General features: G+C 31.1%; 1 protein-coding gene across 1 annotated transcript in view; it reads right to left on the bottom strand.

Moving 5' to 3' along the window:
- The window catches only part of LOC107453707 (uncharacterized), a 46,446-nt gene extending 27,928 nt beyond the window's left edge, over positions 1-18,518 (bottom strand). Inside the window, exons 1-6 of the mRNA XM_016070640.3 lie at positions 17,982-18,518; positions 16,481-16,678; positions 10,834-11,224; positions 8,162-8,400; positions 6,275-6,384; positions 4,226-4,467 (exon numbers count right to left, since the gene is read on the bottom strand). Coding sequence (XP_015926126.2) covers positions 4,226-4,467; positions 6,275-6,384; positions 8,162-8,400; positions 10,834-11,224; positions 16,481-16,678; positions 17,982-18,051 — 1,250 coding nt within the window. The 5' untranslated portion in view covers positions 18,052-18,518. The remainder of the gene's footprint in view (positions 1-4,225; positions 4,468-6,274; positions 6,385-8,161; positions 8,401-10,833; positions 11,225-16,480; positions 16,679-17,981) is intronic.
- Between the last annotated feature and the right edge of the window lie 227 nt (positions 18,519-18,745).

Genomic DNA, 18,745 nt, shown 5'->3' with positions numbered 1-18,745 from the left:
AAACTACTACTTTCAAATACGTTAAAATTATTTAAAATAAAATATTAATACATAATTAAGATTACTATTTTTAAAAAAAATACACATAAAAAAGATTTGAGCTCAAATTATGGTACAAAATGCCGGCACTTTGGATGCATCATCAGTAAAATTCATTTTACAGTAATATTCTTTTACCGTAAAATGATATGCCGTAATTTTTACAGTAATATTTATTTGATTATAAGGACTCAGTGATTTTACGGTGATTATTACTGTAAAAATTACGGTATATCAGATTTTTCGTCCCGTCACATGTTCGGGGGAAAAATGGATTTTACGGTAAGAAAGTACAGACACTCTGAGTACCGGTACTTATTACCGTTATTTGATCGGGAATTTTTTACAGTGTTAGTCGATTAATCCATTTATCTTGCTCCACAAAAGGTATTGCACTCGATTCACAAAGTTAAATGATATTTTTTGAACACTAAAAGCATCTTTGGGTGGGCTATATAAACTTAGAAAGTTAATTTATTTTGCTAAATCCTAAAATATAGTTGTATTCAATGAAAGGGGAAAAAAAGTGTTGATAAATAGCTTCCTAATGCTTCTATATATTTTTAAATATTTTTTTACACGAATTCATTAAAATTTTAGTTATTAATATCTTAAATGTCAATTGCAGAATAACCAAATCAAATATAACATAAGAATAAATTCAAAAAATAATTTGTTATTACATTTAGGATAGTAAACTAAAATATTTTTTGCACTTCATTTCCAATAAAACAGTTTGGAGGAGTTTTAAATGAAATAATATGTTTCAACACTTGTTTTTTTCCCTGTAATATGATTTCGTTTAGTTTCAACTATACAGCAATACAATGATGAGATGTTTATCAGAAAACACAATGATTTGATAAAGAGATTTTCTGAATAAATAACGTCTTAAGATAAAATCGATCCAATTTCGGTTTCTTTTAAGATAATTTTCTTGAAAAGAAAAGCGCAAAAGAAGGGTAAATGTTTTCTGATGTAATTTAGCAATAAGAAACTCTGAAAATTTTTAATCTTAACACAAACTTAACTGGTAAAACATCAAATATTTAATTAATCGTCAAATGTAATTTACACTACTTTGTAAATAAACAATGTTTATTTAAAATGTAAAGGCAATATTGTATTTCCAATTTTATATGTTGTTCCAAAAATCTCAAAAACTCAAAATATTTGATTCTTAGGCTGAAAGTTATTTTGTTTGGTAATAGAAAATTTATGTCATTGAAATATATCTTTTATATGTTTACTATATGCTCTTGTACGTGTATTGTAAAATATAATTAATGAGACGTTGTGATTAAATATTGTTCATTAAAATTTCAAGCATCTTTTTATATTTATTTTTGTATTTTGTTTGAGCGACATGTTGACAACCAAAGATGGATGCACGTCTACAAGAATGGATATGATTCTTGGGTTAGGAGTAATTTCGCTTTGATAGTAGAAAAAATTGAAACATATAGCGTCAAATATATAGCACTAGTGGGCTGCGCCCTCTGCTCGCTAACGCTCGCCAACCCCCGAAAATTGCTACGCAATCTTATATGGTTTGCTTCGCANAAAACACAATGATTTGATAAAGAGATTTTCTGAAAGAATAACATCTGAAGATAAAATCTATCCAATTTCGGTTTCTTTTAAGATAATTCCTCTGAAAAGAAATGCGTAAAAGAAGGGTAAATCTTTGTTAAAATAAAACTTTATCTGAGGTAATTTAGCAATAAGAAACTCTGAAAATGTTTAATAATCTTAGTATCACAAAATTAATTGGTAAAACATAAAATATTTAATTAATAGTCAAGTGTAATTTACACGACGTTGTAACTAAACAATGTTTAATTAAAATGCAATGGCAATATCGTATTTCCGATTTTATATGTTGTTTCAAAAATCTCAAGAACTCAAAATATTTGATTCTTAGCTTAAAAGTCGTTTTGTTTCGTATGTCATTGAGATATGTCTTTTAGATGTTTATTATATGTTTTTGCACATGTATTGTAAAATATAATTAACACGATGTTGTGATTAAATATTGTTCATTAAAATATCAAGGCAGCTTTTTATAATTATTTTTGTATTATGTTTGAGTGACATGTTGACAACAAAGATGGATGCACGTCAACAAGAATGGAAATGATTCTTGGGCTGGGAGTCATTACACTTTGGAATAGAATAGTAGAAAATATAGAAATAGTAGAAAAGTTGAAACATATAGAGTAAAACAATATAGCATAATATATAAAAGTAGTCGAAAGTTTGAGCTCGCTGGTGTTAATTTAATTTAGTACATATTTTGTCATATTTCGAAAACTTTTTTAAAGGTCTGAAAAAAATTTTGCAAATGGAAATCTATATTAAGAAGCTCAAACTTTCAATAGAAACTTCTGACTAAACTATTGGAACAATAATTTCCAGAAACAAAAATCAACATTTTTCAAGAAAAAACTTCATTTTTTTCAAGGAAGTTTTAGATCACAACTTAAAATATCGTTCGCACAAATTAATTACATGTTTAAGATTAAACCTTCGAACTATAAAAATTGCATCCTAATTTGAGAAAATCCAAACTTAAAGTCAAAATTTATTATGATGCTCCATTTTTTTATTTTGTGCCCTATGCTTTTCAAAAAATTAAGTTTTCACACAACATACGAATGAAAAACATCATTCTTATGTTATAAGTTCAGTGAATTTGTTGTCGCCAATACTACTGATAATCACGTTTATCTTGTAAACAATTGCGACATACATCTTTAAGAGGTTTTTTTTATCGCTATCAAAGCAATCAAATGGAAAACATCTCTATTTCTTTGCTTTTACTGCCATCTTCTGGCATAAAAAATATTTGGACGGTAATTTCCTGTTTCAGTTTGAAAACAAATCAAAAATTAAGAAAAAAAACTAAAGCTTGTTTGTTTTATACGAAAGATAATCACCTTTGTAAAGTGTTTAGAGACACTTCGTCTGGACATTAATCAATATTATTTCTTCCATTTTTAAAAACATAAATATAACTGTAAGGCTCACTACTATTCATTATATATAAAAATAATTCACTTCGATTTATATTAATTTATTAATACTTAAATTTAACTATAAGGTCTGTTAGAGGATTTGCAAAAATGTCATGCTTTCTCCAATATCAACAATGTGTCAAACAACTAAATTCAAGAAACGATAGATTGTTCTCGAGAAAAAAAAAACGAAGTTAAAACATTTATTATTTTTTAACTTCATGAATTTTGTTACATTAATGACATTAATTTTTTTTTAAATGTTAAATTGTGAAATTTATCTTATTTTTCGACATTTACATCTTGAATCTTATGATAATACATTTTTACCTTTGGCAAGAGTTAATACATCTTTACATTAAAAATTATCAATACGAAGTATCAGAATGTTACAGAAATATCTTAGTTAGGTTTTTTTTCCTTCGGTAAAATCAATTTCGAATTCTCAGCTATTAAGAAATTGCTGTATTACGTATCCTCATGCATTAAACATGAAATGTTTATGATGAAATGGCAGGACTGAATTTCCCTGTTTCATTTGGTATAAACTCATTGGGCGGATAACATTAATAAATTGTGAAACTTATCTTAATAAATTGACAGATGGTAAAAAGATATGTGTATTTGTTTGATTGAGGTCAGTAATCAGTTCCTATTATGTCCATTTCATACTAAGTTCTAATTCTTTAAATAAAATTCATCCAAAAGAAAAACTACGACGTATTTTCCTTCTATAACATTTTTCGTACTTAATTGCAAAAATTATTTTCTGAAATTTCCATGATGCTTTCTTTAGTGCAGTTTTGAGTTCCATATAGTATCCTAACTTAAAAGTTTTTAATCTAGACAGAAACGAACTTACTACCTTCTCTTAAGACTGCCCACACGCTAATGGTGAAAGCATGTGTAGAGAGTAATACCACCTGCGTCCTGTAGTTCATTTCGATCTCCAATACGAGTTTATTTATGACATGGAAATACGTGACTGTAAAATTGGTTGACGGAGTGAAGTTTATACAAAAAAGTATGCTTCCAATTGGTTTTAAATCTAGATTTAATAGGTTTTCGTTTTGATAACTTAAAGGAAAGAGTCTAATTAGACAACATATCTACATAGGGAATATAATAAACATATGTCCTTAATAGTTTAAAAAAGATCTATATATTACCTGATTAAAGCATTGGGTCCTCCATGATTTACATTCTTAGGGTTGTAGTGTCCCCCGGCTGATTGACAACCATTACTCAGATCACCCAAGGCATGGATATGGAATCCATGTTTATGAGCAACTGTGACAGGGGTTTCGTTGTCATCTTCTTTTTGTAGAGATTGTTGAGCATCGTGGTGATGGTGATCACCCATATCAAAACCTTGAAGACGGACATGAAAGTTGAGTGGTCCACCAGTTTTCTGAAGATTGGAAACAATTAAATATTTTAGTGGGCAGTATTTATTATTCCAGACTATCTATTTCAGTTAGCAAAATAATTCTTAAGGAAGTTCACAGTTACATTATAGCAACAAACATAAACTGCGAAGTGGAGGAAAATACGAAAAATGTCACAATCTTCGGTCTACTACACTGTGCATTGAGGTAAAAATGTGAAAATTGTCGCAACGTTCGAACTACTAAAAGGATCGGATTTCACGTTTATAGTAACCCGTGGAAGGGCTTTCTCTCCTCTAGGAAGTATTGGTGGAGCCCCGTTATAGTAACCTGTCTGTGGACCTAGTAATAAATCCACTATAAACAGTGGTTCACTACATTTCAAGTACTTTGAAAGAATAAATTTTTCGCATATTTCAGTATCAATTTTTATTCAAAGATAAAGTTTGACAAAATTCCCTTTTCTTTTCCAACATAGAGGGGGAGGATAAAAAATAGGGATATGCTACTTTCCCTCTTGTTTGTTCCAGTTTAAAAACAAAGAACATACAAAAGTAAGGTTTAACGCGATGTAAAAAAATGCCTCCATTTGCAATCTTAGCTCGTGTAAATTTAAAATTAGAGAATGGGATACATGCAAGTGACGTAGTGTGGGTATCTCGATCCTCATTGGTAGTTAAAACGTGGCATTTGTTAACGTTAGATACTGTTCTTTCCATTCTATTTCAATTAAGCCAAGCACGTCAAGTATCAATTTTATTAAGTGACACAGTCTATATTCTTACACAAAGATTCTTTCTAAAGGATTTAAATTCTTTCTCTATATATTTCTTACTTAATCCAAAACCACGTAGAATATAAACAAACTAATTATGCATCGAAGTTGCTGCCCTCGCAAAACAAAAATATATCACAGTTACAACAAAATACATAAACAAATAATAAATCTAAGTGAAGTAAAAGATGTAGACGAGAGAGAATTATATTTCAACAAATTCGGTGTGCGATACGCCGTTGTATTTAATTAACTTCACGTTTATTAACTTATGTGGAGAAACTTAGCTCAACTTTAACAGGCCACTTTGCTTTAAGCGATCAGCTGGAGCTGATGGCATAGGTGTCATGTGTGGGTCAGTGATCTTCTTGAAGTGCAAGTACCCAATTGAAAAAAAAAAAGTTGAGATAATGTAATTAGAGTCGACTACAAACGAACTACCAATTTTTTAGCAGTCCACAATAAGCGTATAAAATAACATTAGTTAGATGGAAGTTCAGAAGAGACCACTAAAAAAGTTTACTACAACCTAGTATTCACTATATCCCATGTTAATTATGTCGGGACTTAATTTATGTGGTTCATTCCACTATAAATAGAAAAAAGAAGAATTTATATTGAATTTATCAAAACATTTTTAATTAATAATTAAAAGTTTCAGCACTTCTCTGTATTTATTATTCTATCAGTTTAAAAGGATTAATGGAGCGTGGCCAACATATCAATATATATTATAATCAACACAAAAATAAACCTTCGAAATCTGCGAAAACAAAATTGAGAGAAATTAAAATAACGAAATCAAATTACAATTAACTTTAAGTGCAAAGAAATTTTTTATGAGATTAGTCCTTATTTAAACTCGATGTAATATAGAACTAAAATGAAACGAATAACCAAACGATTTAAAATAAATTGATAAATTCCATTAAAAAGAAAACGATAAACTTATCACCTATGTGTAGTAATTAATTTTATTGTCGCAGCGGAAAAAGCTTGTATCAAGAAGTGTGATGAATATCAAAATGAATAGCTTAAAATAACAGATATCTTACTTTTTGCCAAAGATTAATGCGTCCCACGATTTCTTGCTGCTGATCATCGGGTATTGCTCTATTTGGTTGAACATTACAGACAGCAAAATCATACAACATGAATTCTGAAACTATGGAAAGAGATCATGGTACAAATATGTACAAATACAATTATGTACATAGTACAAATAACGAGAAAATGATACAAATTTTGATTATTTTGACTTAAAAATATTACTTATTCTACATGTGCTAGTTTGATCACTTTTGTTAATGTTTTTTTTTTAATAATTAGTAGAGTTTCAGATTTATTAGATTGTGTAAATGAGTAGACCATTTTTAACATAATGTATATCAAATTAATCAAAAATCAAGGTGTTCTTTTTAATTATTGAAAGTACATTTAAAATTCAATTTTCGCTAACTTAAAATCTTATTTTAAGACTACATTTTAAAGTTGAATAAAATGTTTAAGGTAAAACAACGAAGAAGAAAAATTTTACAAACCAAAGAAGAAAAGCTCACATAATATTCTTTGTTTTTAAATTATTATTATTTTCTTTTCATTACTCTCTCATTACTCTCATTTTATTATTCTCCAATTTCATTACTCTCTAATTTTGAAATTCTAATGAAATGTAATTTAATATATTAAAATTCTAAATTCATGAATTTTATAAAATAAAAACATTAAAATTTCACTTAGCGTACTAACTATTTCTGCGAATTAAGTCTTATTTTTCTTTTCTTTTCTTAAATGCTTTAAAATGGAAATAAAAAGTTTTTATGCCAAATTATACAGTTAATGCACTGCAAATTTTCAATTATAAATATTGCTTTTGAAAGAGATATGATATATTGAGACATTTTTTGATAAACAAAATATTTTACGAAAATATTTCTAAATTGTGACTCTTTATAAAGCGAATAATGAAATATTTCTCTTAGAAAATATTGTCGTAGGATACAGATTACGCCATGATTACGAATACACGATTCAATAAAATATTTATTCACAATAAGAAAATCGTCTTTCATTTTCACGAAAAGAAAGAAATTATTTTTAAGCGTCACGTACGGTACACGATTTTCCAATCCAGCGGCATTTAATGACCTGCTCACCTGTTTTGCATTTTCTTAAACAAAAAAAAAACTTATTTTTTGACTTTTTTTAGTTACTTTTTTTTTCAAATTTTAAAAGTAAAATAAATTTTAAAAGTTAAATTATCTTCAACAACAAAAAAAAAGAAGACCACAACTCGTTAAAGGCCGCTGGATTATGAATCAGCGAATGCGACAAAATTCAGGAATCACTCATCAGTTTCAAATTCGGCAAAAGTTCAAATTTTTCATAATGAATATTATTTGAAACAAATTGTAATGCAGAATATTTAAACTTGTTTTTTTTTGCAATTTTAATATTTTTTAAAATAACTATAAATTTAGTAAAATTTAGTATAGTAAAATGTTAGTAAGTTTGAACCTAAGAGAAACGTGAAAAAAATTATTTCAGACATCGTTGAAATAATTTCCTTATTTCTATATTTATATTAGTTGAATATGAAATTCAATATTAATTCAACAGTAAACGTAATACACATTTTTATTGCATTCAGGATCATATTTTTTACATTAAGGAATTTCCGAAATATGCACAAGGAAAGTAAAAAATAATTTTTTTTCCTATGTTATAATATTAAAAGAAAAATGATATTAGTTACGTATTCTGTTTGATCAAAAAATTAAAAAAATAAATAAAATTAAAAATAATAAATAAAATTAAAAATAATAAATAAAATTAAAAATAATAAATAAAATTAAAATTAACAAATAAAATTAAAAATAATAATTAAAATTAATAAATAAAATTAAAAATAATAAATAAAATTAAAATGCGTTATAACTTACATTTAGGTATTTCCACTGTTCGATTGCGTTGAGTTCGACTGTGTGAATGCTGATGATGATGGTGGTGACTGTTGAAATAATTATCAGTGATTAGTTGCAAATTACTACTAGCTTGGGCCAGATGGGGTTGTTGGTGATGGTAATGCTGCTGTACACTGGTTGGCTGTACTAGAGGCTCTACCATGGAATCAGGTCCTTGTTGAGCTTGTTGCAAATTGTCATTTTTTTCATGGGAGTCGCTGTAAAATAGTATAAAACCTCATTTCAAACAAAATATACTTCTTTTTTGAGAAAAAAATGCAGTAAGCAAAAATTAAATTTTGTTACTTTAAGGAACTAGTTTATGTTTTATTCACAATTTTGTTTTGTACTCTTCCTTAAAATGTCATATTAGTTTAATATGCTAAATTTAAATATTTCATCGTATCTTAGAACTATGAACAATTTTAACTTTCAAACTGTGATGTGCAGTGCGCAAAATAAACAAAAACGGTACACCCTCAATAGCTTTTGGTCTAATGATCTTAATTGTTCATGGACCTGACCTCAAATATGTTAATTAATTAGACACAAAGACATACTTTCTCTGAATTAATTTTTTTTGTTGGGGGGGTGTGGATTTGCAGGGCCTGATTATCGCCTAGGCCCAATAGGCTCGGGCCTAAGGCCCACACTTTCCGGGAGGTCTCAAAAATTAGTAAAAAGTTCACAACATTATTATTTTTTTAAATACAGAAAGAAACCGTTTTTCTCAAAAAAGACATTTTTTTAATTTCAAATTTTCTTTATTTTGTGATAAACCAAATTCGTGTAAACATTGCACTAATCAAATTCGAAAGTACAGCTGAATTTTAATTGATAATTTTTACAGCAACGGCTTAAGCAAATGCAACGAGAATGCACATTCGCAAAGTCTCTTATAAATGATTAGTGTCAACACGAACTAAAGGCTTATTCTTAACAAATATGTAAAGCTGTAGATGGAAGTCTACAATCTTTAAAATAATTCAGCTAATCAGTGACTTTTAGCAAAAATTACTGATTTCAATTGTTTGTGATCACCAAACTATTTTTATTTTAACATTGTTTTATTATTTTATATTTTGCTTTAATATTTTGATGCGTAAACATTATCTTAGAAATATAATCTTCAATTGTATGCTTTCAAAATTTTTTAGAATGTTTCTCTTGAATCATGCAATTCAATAGATTATTTTTATTGTTAGGACTACTCTTCAGAAATTTAATTTCTAAGTATTTTGTTAGGGGCCCGGAAAATTTTGTGGGCCTTGGTCCTGAATTCATCTTGATCGGTCCCTATGGATTTGGATTCTTGACTTCCATTATATAAGGTAGAGATATAGCCGCAGTGTGGAAAATATGGCCCCAATACTCTGGTCAGAAAAGAGTTCTGAAATGTGCACCACTTTATATTACTTTTCAATTTTGCTTATTTCGCCATATCTCGAGAACTTTTTAAGCGAATCAAAACGTTTTACACAAAATTATGAAATTTGTGTATCTAAAGTTAGTTTTATGCAAAAAATAATTTTTAATAATTATTTACGATTATTTTCTATTATTATGTATCACTATTTTTTATTATTTTATTTTATAATAATCCTAAAAATTCTGAATTGCAAAGTATATAAATTTTTACATCATTATAAAGAACGTAATTTTAAATGGTAAAATACAAAATTTCACCGCGTGATCGGTCAAAAGTAGTTTCTGAGTAATTAAATTTTAAAATATTTGTGTATTTAAAGTTTGATTTTTTGAGACTATTCGACCTATTTCCTTCAAATTTTGGAATATGTAATGTGAAATTAAATTTTTTTAAATATATGTAATTAATTATAGTTATTTTATTATTACGAAATTTTTCACTATCTCTAAACAAAATTTTAATAAATATCTATAAAAAATCAATTTTCGCTTGTAATTTTTTTTTTGTATTAACTATTTTTTTCATTATGTGTAAAAAAAAATTTATTCGAACTTTCGTCTGTTACCTAGTTCAAACTATCGGGGCCATATTTATAGCTAAGGTGAAAAAAACATCTTCAAATTTTGAAGACAGTTCTCGAATTTTAATAGTTCTGCTCAAAACCTTTCAAACTTTTTGAGAACTGAAAATGTAGTTAAATCTTAACATGTCCTCAAATTGTCTTGAATTTCTCCAAAAACATCTCATTATTTCTTATACTGTGAAATATATATATATATATAGATATTCATTTAAAAAAAAAAACCAGAAATGTGTATGCCTCTAAGATAATTTTGTCTTACATGGAATTCAAGCGAGAAAGTACCATACTGAAACTAATTGATGAAAACTCTAACTATGTTCTCATTCATTTTACAAGTGGTAAACAAATGCAAAATATGATATACGTCAAAACTGCTTAGATATGAAATAGAGTTTGATGGAGATAGTTTTGCACCTGATGTTAGTTATAATTTTTTTTTTTAAGTCTTTGCTTCACATATAAATTAATAGCTTTCATTAATACTCTTATATGGGTATCTTCGAATTGCAAAATTTTTCAAGGACTCTAAGCTAATTTGTCCTCAAATCATGGTATACAAATCTGGTCACCTTATGTATAGCATATATGCAAAGAATATATAGAATAATTGTTACGTGAAAGAATATAAGTAATCAATACCCATGTTGGTGATTATCTCCCTCCATGTCATGCCCAGAATGTGAATGTGAATGAGAGGATGAGCTGTGGTAGTGATCGTGATCGCTGCCGTGGGAATGTTCACCACTATGATGATGATCATCACTTCCACTATGAGAATGTGAATCATCGCTATGAGAATGTGAGTCGCTACCGTGATGCTCGCCACTATGTGAATGATCACTACCGTGAGAATGATCACTACCGTGGGAATGATCACTACCGTGGGAATGATCACTACCGTGTGAGTGTTGTTCTCCACTGTGGTGGTGGTGATCATCACTTCCATGAGAATGTGAATCATCTGAGTGTTGCTCTCCACTATGATGATGGTGATGATCATCAGTATAAGCTCCAGGAGTGCCTCCGGTGCCTGTAATAACAGAATAATAAGCACATCAATAGAAATGAACCCTTAAGGTATCAGACTGGGTTCGACACAATTTTTTTAAAAAAATAGCCTTTATTAAAATGTGTAAATTATTATTATTATTATTTTCTTCAAATAAGGGCAAATTTGAGCATAAAAACTAAAAACAATTTTGTCACACTAACAGCTTCCCAACAAATTGTAATGCATAAATGTAAAAATAATTGTCTTTTTTTCTCATAACCATCATAGTGGAGGCAATATGCAGTGGATCAATGCAATACTAGATCAATAATATGGTAACTAAGTGGAATATGGTTACTTGAATTAAAATCTTTAAAAAATTTCAAATATACAATGAAATAGAATTAATAATACTGTTCAAAATTGATTTTTAAAAAAATCTAAATATTCTTGTCTAAAGCATAATAAAAATAATAAAATTACGATCAGACATTAGCTCTTAGTTCAAAAGATAAATAACGACTTTATACAAAGTTTAGGTACACATTTTCTTAAATTTTTAAAAGAGATTTTCTCAAATTAGTGTCAAGAGATTTTCACAAAATCAACCCCCCCCCCTTTTTTTTTTGAAAATGCGTTTAAAGTATATAATTTCCAAACACTTCTGCCNTTGAAAATGCGTTTAAAGTATATAATTTCCAAACACTTCTGCCAGCATGAGGGAAAAAAAACTTTAACTTAATTTCTAAAGACCGGAGAACAAAAAATAAGGAACAAAAGTTCAAATATAGGCAGTAAAAAAAATTTCAAAATCTTTGTAGAAATAGCTGCATTTCACTCAGTTGGATACTTTAACTGTTTGAAACTGCTTAAGGAATGGTATAAGTTAAAAACGAATATAATAGTCAACTAAATAGATGGCTAAGTTTAACAAGGTAACGCTTAACATGTTCAGTAAAATTTCTCTTTAGAGAATTTCATTGCTTCGAAACCATAGTTTTTTTATGTGTTATTGTACAGGATACAAAATAAATTATAACAAAAGAAAGAATATAAAAGTAAAGATGCAGTCAAAGAGTTAATTTTTTTACAAAATAAAGAGATGCGACCTTTTAAATATGTTATAATATTTACTTAATTTTGCCTAAGATAACCATTTTGAAATAACGAATAATTTTTTTAGTTCCGATTTAAACATTTATATTACTCATTTCTTCACGAGAAATTAATGTATTTTACTTGTTGAATTAGGTTCTTCGCTGTTCATAAAATACTAAATAATTGGTTGTGTGTTGACATAATTAGTAGTTGAAAGAATGACTTCTAAAACTACTTTTACACACTTATCCGTTAAATTATAGCTCCGAAATCAAAAAAACGTTCTGTTTTCTGAAAGTAAAAGATTTAATTCGTAACATTTACACATAATACACTTAGGATTTTGCATGCACCAAAAAATTTAATTATGAGTTTAAAATATATTTTTTTGTGCTGTAATCATTTAAATATACTGCTCAAAACAATTAAAAGGTATTGAGGTTGTGGGTTGATCTTGCACCTGGAGAATTGTTTGAATGATTTTTACAATATCGACAGGCTATATGAGATAAAAATGACATTTGTTTGGCAGAAAAATGCGGGGGTGGTAGGCGTCCCGCAATTCATCTGCCTAGAATGTCCCAAACATGCTTCATTGGGTTCATGTCCGGAAAACACGCTGGCCAATCCATTCATATGATTCCTTCCTCCAAAAGAAAATCATTCCCCAAGTTAACACGATGTGGTCTGAAATTGTCGTCCATTAGCATGAAGTCATCTCCTGTTACTGCAGCGTAAGGAAACCGAAGTCAAGCATCACTGGCTGCGGTCAGTGTGCGGGTGGGTGACCACTTGGATCAGTCTGCGTAGGGACCGAGGGTGTGCGGTATTGGTCCTCGTTAAACTGTGCTACCGTAAAGTGTTCGACTTCGAGCGCAGGTCGTTTGGCTACCGAAGCGGGGGTGCCACCCCCTCCGCAGAAGATCAAAATTGTGATGGCATGTCTTCGGATCATCCTCCGGGATGTTTCCCAGACCGTCGCCAATAGCCCATTGTGCAGCTCTAGTGCAACGTAAATCAACAACAACAACAGCAGCGTAAGGAAATACAATAAGTCTTAGAATCTCATCCCTATATTGGCCACCGGTCAGAGCTCCATTTCGAATGATATCGAGATCGGTGCTCCCATCAATGGAGATGCCAGTGTAGACCATCACTCCCCCACCTCCAAATCTTACACTTTCGACTTCCGTGCACGAACGCATGATTGTTTCTAGTGCCACATTCCCTCCAAATAAAAATAAGCCTATTATCAGAATGAATAGAAAAACGGGATTCGTCAGAGAAAAGAATATTGCGCCATTTATTTCTCCTCCAGTTCACATGCTATATTGTCCGCACCCTACGGGTGCGATGGAGCCTTGCTGTTAACGTGACACAGACTATTGATCGGTCAGCATACAGACCTATAGTTTGTCTGCGACAAGAACTCCCCCCTCTTCAAAGTCTGAGTCCGTCAGCTGCTATGGAAACAAGAATAGCGCATTTCGGGGAGGTTAGCTTCTCTTCACTCTAGGGCTACCACAATAAACCAGAAAAAAAAAAGATTCTCTTTCGCCCGCCGATCAGAGTCAAAACCTATCCTAAACAATGACCTCACACCCCTACTTGAAATAGTTATACCTCGTTACCATAGTCATTACCACGGGTTCAGACGAATGGCTAGGAGAATTCTTACTCTAGACATATTATACCGCGTGAAGGAGGTTTCGGACAGTTTGTGTTGAAACTGTGGTGCCAGTAGCCGAGTGAAGGTGTGGTTGAAAAAGAGTGACATTCATATTTAGGTGTCTCCATTGGTCGGAGCCGTTAGCGTTAAATAACGGGATTTATTGGGCGTTGTTGCACGTTTGAGCTCTTGAGCTGATCTTCGGTCTGCATTTCCAGATGCTGGCCTATGGTTCCAGATCCTGAAAGTCACATTTTGTGAAACTTCGATGAGTTCTGCTACTTCGGCTTGTGTTTGGCCCCCTCTTACCGATCAACAGCTCTCCAAGCTTCTGATTCGGTTAAGTGATTTCGTAGAGAGATTGTACTCATCGAAACAACGCGCTTACTGAATGTTGATTATCCCATTGTGCAGCTCTAGTGCGGCGTAAATGAACTACAACTACAATTACTGAATGTCGATCATTCTTTTCCGCTTTGTCTTACATTAAGTTGAAAGCCGAATCGAATAAGTTGCCGCTTTAAAGCGTGGTCTTCGACGTCAAACTCAAAATTTACATACCCAAGACAAATTTTATGATGGTTTTTCTTTGATGGACCAACATGAATATGATGGTAACCATCATGAATTTCCATCAAAAACCATCATATTTTATGATGGTACCAACAAGACTGACCATCACCTCATATTAGGAATTGGAACAAATTTATGTTGGACCAACATGAACAAAACCACCATAGTATGATGGTATTTTCCGTTAGTCCAACAAATAAATCCATCAAGAACCAACATGGTTTGATGGTAGTTTTTGATAGCCCAACCTAAAAATTAATCAGGAACCAACATATGTTGTTGGTCTCAACTTATATTCCATCTTAATTCCTGATGGTACCAACAAGACTGACCATCACCTCATATTAGGAATTGGAACAAATTTATGTTNTAGACATATTATACCGCGTGAAGGAGGCTTCGGACAGTTTGTGTTGAAACTGTGGTGCCAGTAACCGAGTGAAGGTGTGGTTGAAAAAGAGTGACATTCATATTTAGGTGTCTCCATTGGGCGGAGCCGTTAGCGCTAAATAACGGTCTTCGTTAAGCTTCTTCGAAGCCGTTGACGTTAAATAACGGGATTTATTGGGCGTTGTTGCACGTTTGAGCTCTTGAGCTGATCTTCGGTCTGCATTTCCAGATGCTGGCCTATGGTTCCAGATCCTGAAAGTCACATTTTGTGAAACTTCGATGACCTCTGCTACTTCGGCTTGTGTTTGGCCCCCTCTTACCGATCAACAACTCTTCAAGCTTCTGATTCGGTTAAATGATTTCGTAGAGAGATTGTACTCATCGAAACAACGAGCTTACTGAATGTCGATTATCCCATTGTGCAGCTCTAGTGCGGCGTAAATGAACTACAACTACAATTACTTAATGTCGATCATTCTTTTCCGCTTTGTCTTACATTAAGTTGAAAGCCAAATCGAATAAGTTGCCGCTATAAAGCGTGGTCTTCGAAGTCAAACTCAAAATTTGCATACTGCGAAGTCTTAAAATAAGAAAAGTTTGCATTTGTGACACTCTTCTTCCATTTTATACACACAAAAAAAATTTGCTTATACCGTTATTTTATACAAGATTTACAATATCCCTCAATTGTTTTGAGCAACGTGTAATGTTAAAGTCATAAATCGAAAGTTCCGGTATGTTTTATTTTAAATGTTTTATTCTAGTTTCAAATTTCAGCTCATTAATATTTTTAATTAACGGTAAAAAATAAATGGAAACTAAATATATAGTTAATCATATCTTGTCGCGTAATTGGAGTCAGTTAAACATAAACCATAAATTTCAATCATTATTAGTCCCGCAGTGGACTGATCGTTAAGACACGGTTCCCAGCAGATCACCGAAGTCAAGCATCACTGGCTGCGGTCAGTGTGCGGGTGGGTGACCACTTGGATCAGTCTGCGTAGGGACCGAGGGTGCGCGGTATGGGTCCTCGCTAAACTGTGCTACCGTATAGTGCTCGACTTCGCTACCGAAGCGGGGGTGCCATCCTCTCCGCAGAGGATCAAAATTGTGATGGCATGTCTTCGGATCCTCCTCCAGGATGTTTCCCAGACCGTCGCCAATAGTCCATTGTTGCGACGTAAATTAACAACAACAATCATTATATCAATTTAGTCTTCTCTTTCTAATAAATTATTTTGCTTTCAGATAAACAGATGGCGCCACAGTAATTTAAAAAGCATTAGACCCATTTTTGACGTGTTTTAAGGCCATTTGAGATTTTTCAGAAATGCAAACAAAATGTTTTATTATTAATTTGCAGAAAAGAGGATATTTAAAAATTTATGAAAATAAAGACGTTTAGAGAAACGTTAAAACGTCAACTATCATTTGTGCAGCTTTATTTTAAGGTGACAAAAATTTCCAGCAAGACTTTAATAAATGAGAATTTCTTTAATTTTATGTATGAGCATTTATTCAAGCTCTTATTTTTATCGTGTTGTGTATATTATTTAGCTTACCATCGTGCTTGTGTTCCAGCATGTGAACGGTCTCTTCTAATTCTGCTTGATGAACTCGAAGATGATTGAGAGTTTGAGTAAGAACTGTTTTTAGCTCATTGAAGTTCGACCATAGTTCGGTAATGTTGTGCTTCATGCGGTCAAGTTGCTCAACTAAATCTTCATCTGTCATGAAGGCTGCAGATTCTGGTAATTGAACTAAGAGCAATACAAGAAACATAATTACATAATATATTATTGAAGGCATCTTTCATAATTATACTATTTTATACTCTTCGAGGTCACACTCAAGGGGGGAAGACAGGAATAATTAATTGTTCCTAGGCCCCTAGTCTGCTGAGGGCTTTTTCTTAATTAACTAAAAGGCTTCATTCTGCTGTGATCAGCATCTATCTAAGGGGTTCTAATAGACAAACAAATTATCACTATGTCCTGATTTACTGAACTGTTAATTGTGCAGTTAAAGAACGGTCTCACGATTCGTTTACGCAAATTTTCTTTCTCGATTTTCGTGGGGACGTTTCACTTGGGACAGACTGTACCTACTTTTATGGATTTTACATCTTACTACAGAGGTTTTGAAAACTAATATACTTTTAAAACTGTGCATGTCTTTTTTTAAATATGTGAAAAACTTTGTATTTTGTAAACTTAATTTATTTACGAATTTTTTCAATTCAAAGACATACCTAAAAATTTTTTTGCACGCATTGAAGAATTCAAAACATTCCGTTACATTTTCAATAATTTAATATATTAAACTTTTGAATGCGTTATGTTTTGTAAATTTTAGGAAAATGTAACTTGCAGAATTGCGCTTTTCGTTTACCATGAGCTGCATTATTCATTTATTTATTATATTTTTTTTGTTACTATGGAAAGCTCCCACTATGAGAAAGCATCTCAGTAGACTGGTGTGTCTACAAATTAACCTAAGGCTGGTTTTCGAAGACTCAGTCGTAATATGAAATGAAGCTCTATTGCGAATAATATGCTATTCTTAGAGTTGCTGTGAGTTTGAAACTGCTACCTATGACTGATAGGTCAAGTTAAGTCTATCTAAAGCCAGCGCTGTTTACGCTTATTTTGAAAATGGCTCAAAACGTTGATATGGAGAAAAGCTTCAGTTTTGTGAAAATGAAAAGCGTTTGTGGTCTTATCTTTCAATAGTTAAAAACTTACTCAAATACTGCATTACCTGGGCTCATAAAAATTTGAAAAAACTGAGAATAGGGCAGCGATTTTGATAATTTTCATCTAGGTGTAAAAATATCACCAAATCGCCTATTTTTAAAAACGTTTAATAACTTTTTAAATGTTTAAGTTATTTGTCTGCTCTAAAGCCCATATAATTCTTCATGGCAATATTATAGTTACAGTTCAAAATCATTGCATTGCTTCAAGTACAAGGCACTTAAACTATGGCTTTTTTTTTTTTTTTTCCTGGCGACAGAGCTTCGAAAAACAGCGTTAAAAGTAATTGTCAAAATAAAAATCTTACTTTGTTGCGATTGTCCAAGTACATGATTCGCAGCCAAAATGATACCGAAAATCAGGATGGGGAGTTGCATGATTTCAGAGAGTTAGAAAATCAACTGCGAGAAGAAAATTTTGATATTTTATGAACTCGTGTTGTTCTTATAAGGTCAGAGGTCGAATATTAAAAGATAACACATCAATTAACTTTTGGTTCAAAAGTTCACAACATCTAATATCAGATCGTTGAGAATTTACAGTGAATTTTAATATTAAGCCATCTGATATTTCTTATCAACACTATCTTTTCCGAAGAAATTAAAAGTGACATGCAAAAAAGCTGGACTTCGGAATACTTAAAACTTAATGGATCAATTACGTTATTTTTTAAGAGAAATGTTCCAGTTAAAATGAGATAAAATTGAATCGGGTAAATATTTTGTAATCCAACAAAGATTTTGTGCGTGATATTCAAATTGATTCCTGGTATTGTTGATTCTGTAATTTCAGTAATCAATGAATTTAGAAAAACAATGGGACAAAAAAGTTTAAACTAGATTTTCTAACTGGTCTAAAAGGAAATTTAGAAGTAAAAAAGAAACTACGATCCCAAACGGAAAAAAGCAGGTCACATTTTCGGCGGTAATTGAATCGCCATTGTTTTTCTCTTTAAATACGTCTAAATGGAATTTCTTTCAATTCTTTTCACATAATTTTTCAATTTCTTCAGTCGAAATTTTTATGAGCGATTAGAATCAGCAGGCATAGAGCACCAGTTGAAATTTGAGC

The sequence above is a fragment of the Parasteatoda tepidariorum genome, chromosome 2, assembly GCF_043381705.1.
Source record: "Parasteatoda tepidariorum isolate YZ-2023 chromosome 2, CAS_Ptep_4.0, whole genome shotgun sequence".
Taxonomy (NCBI): domain Eukaryota; kingdom Metazoa; phylum Arthropoda; class Arachnida; order Araneae; family Theridiidae; genus Parasteatoda; species Parasteatoda tepidariorum.
This window is presented reverse-complemented; position numbering and strand designations above follow the sequence as displayed.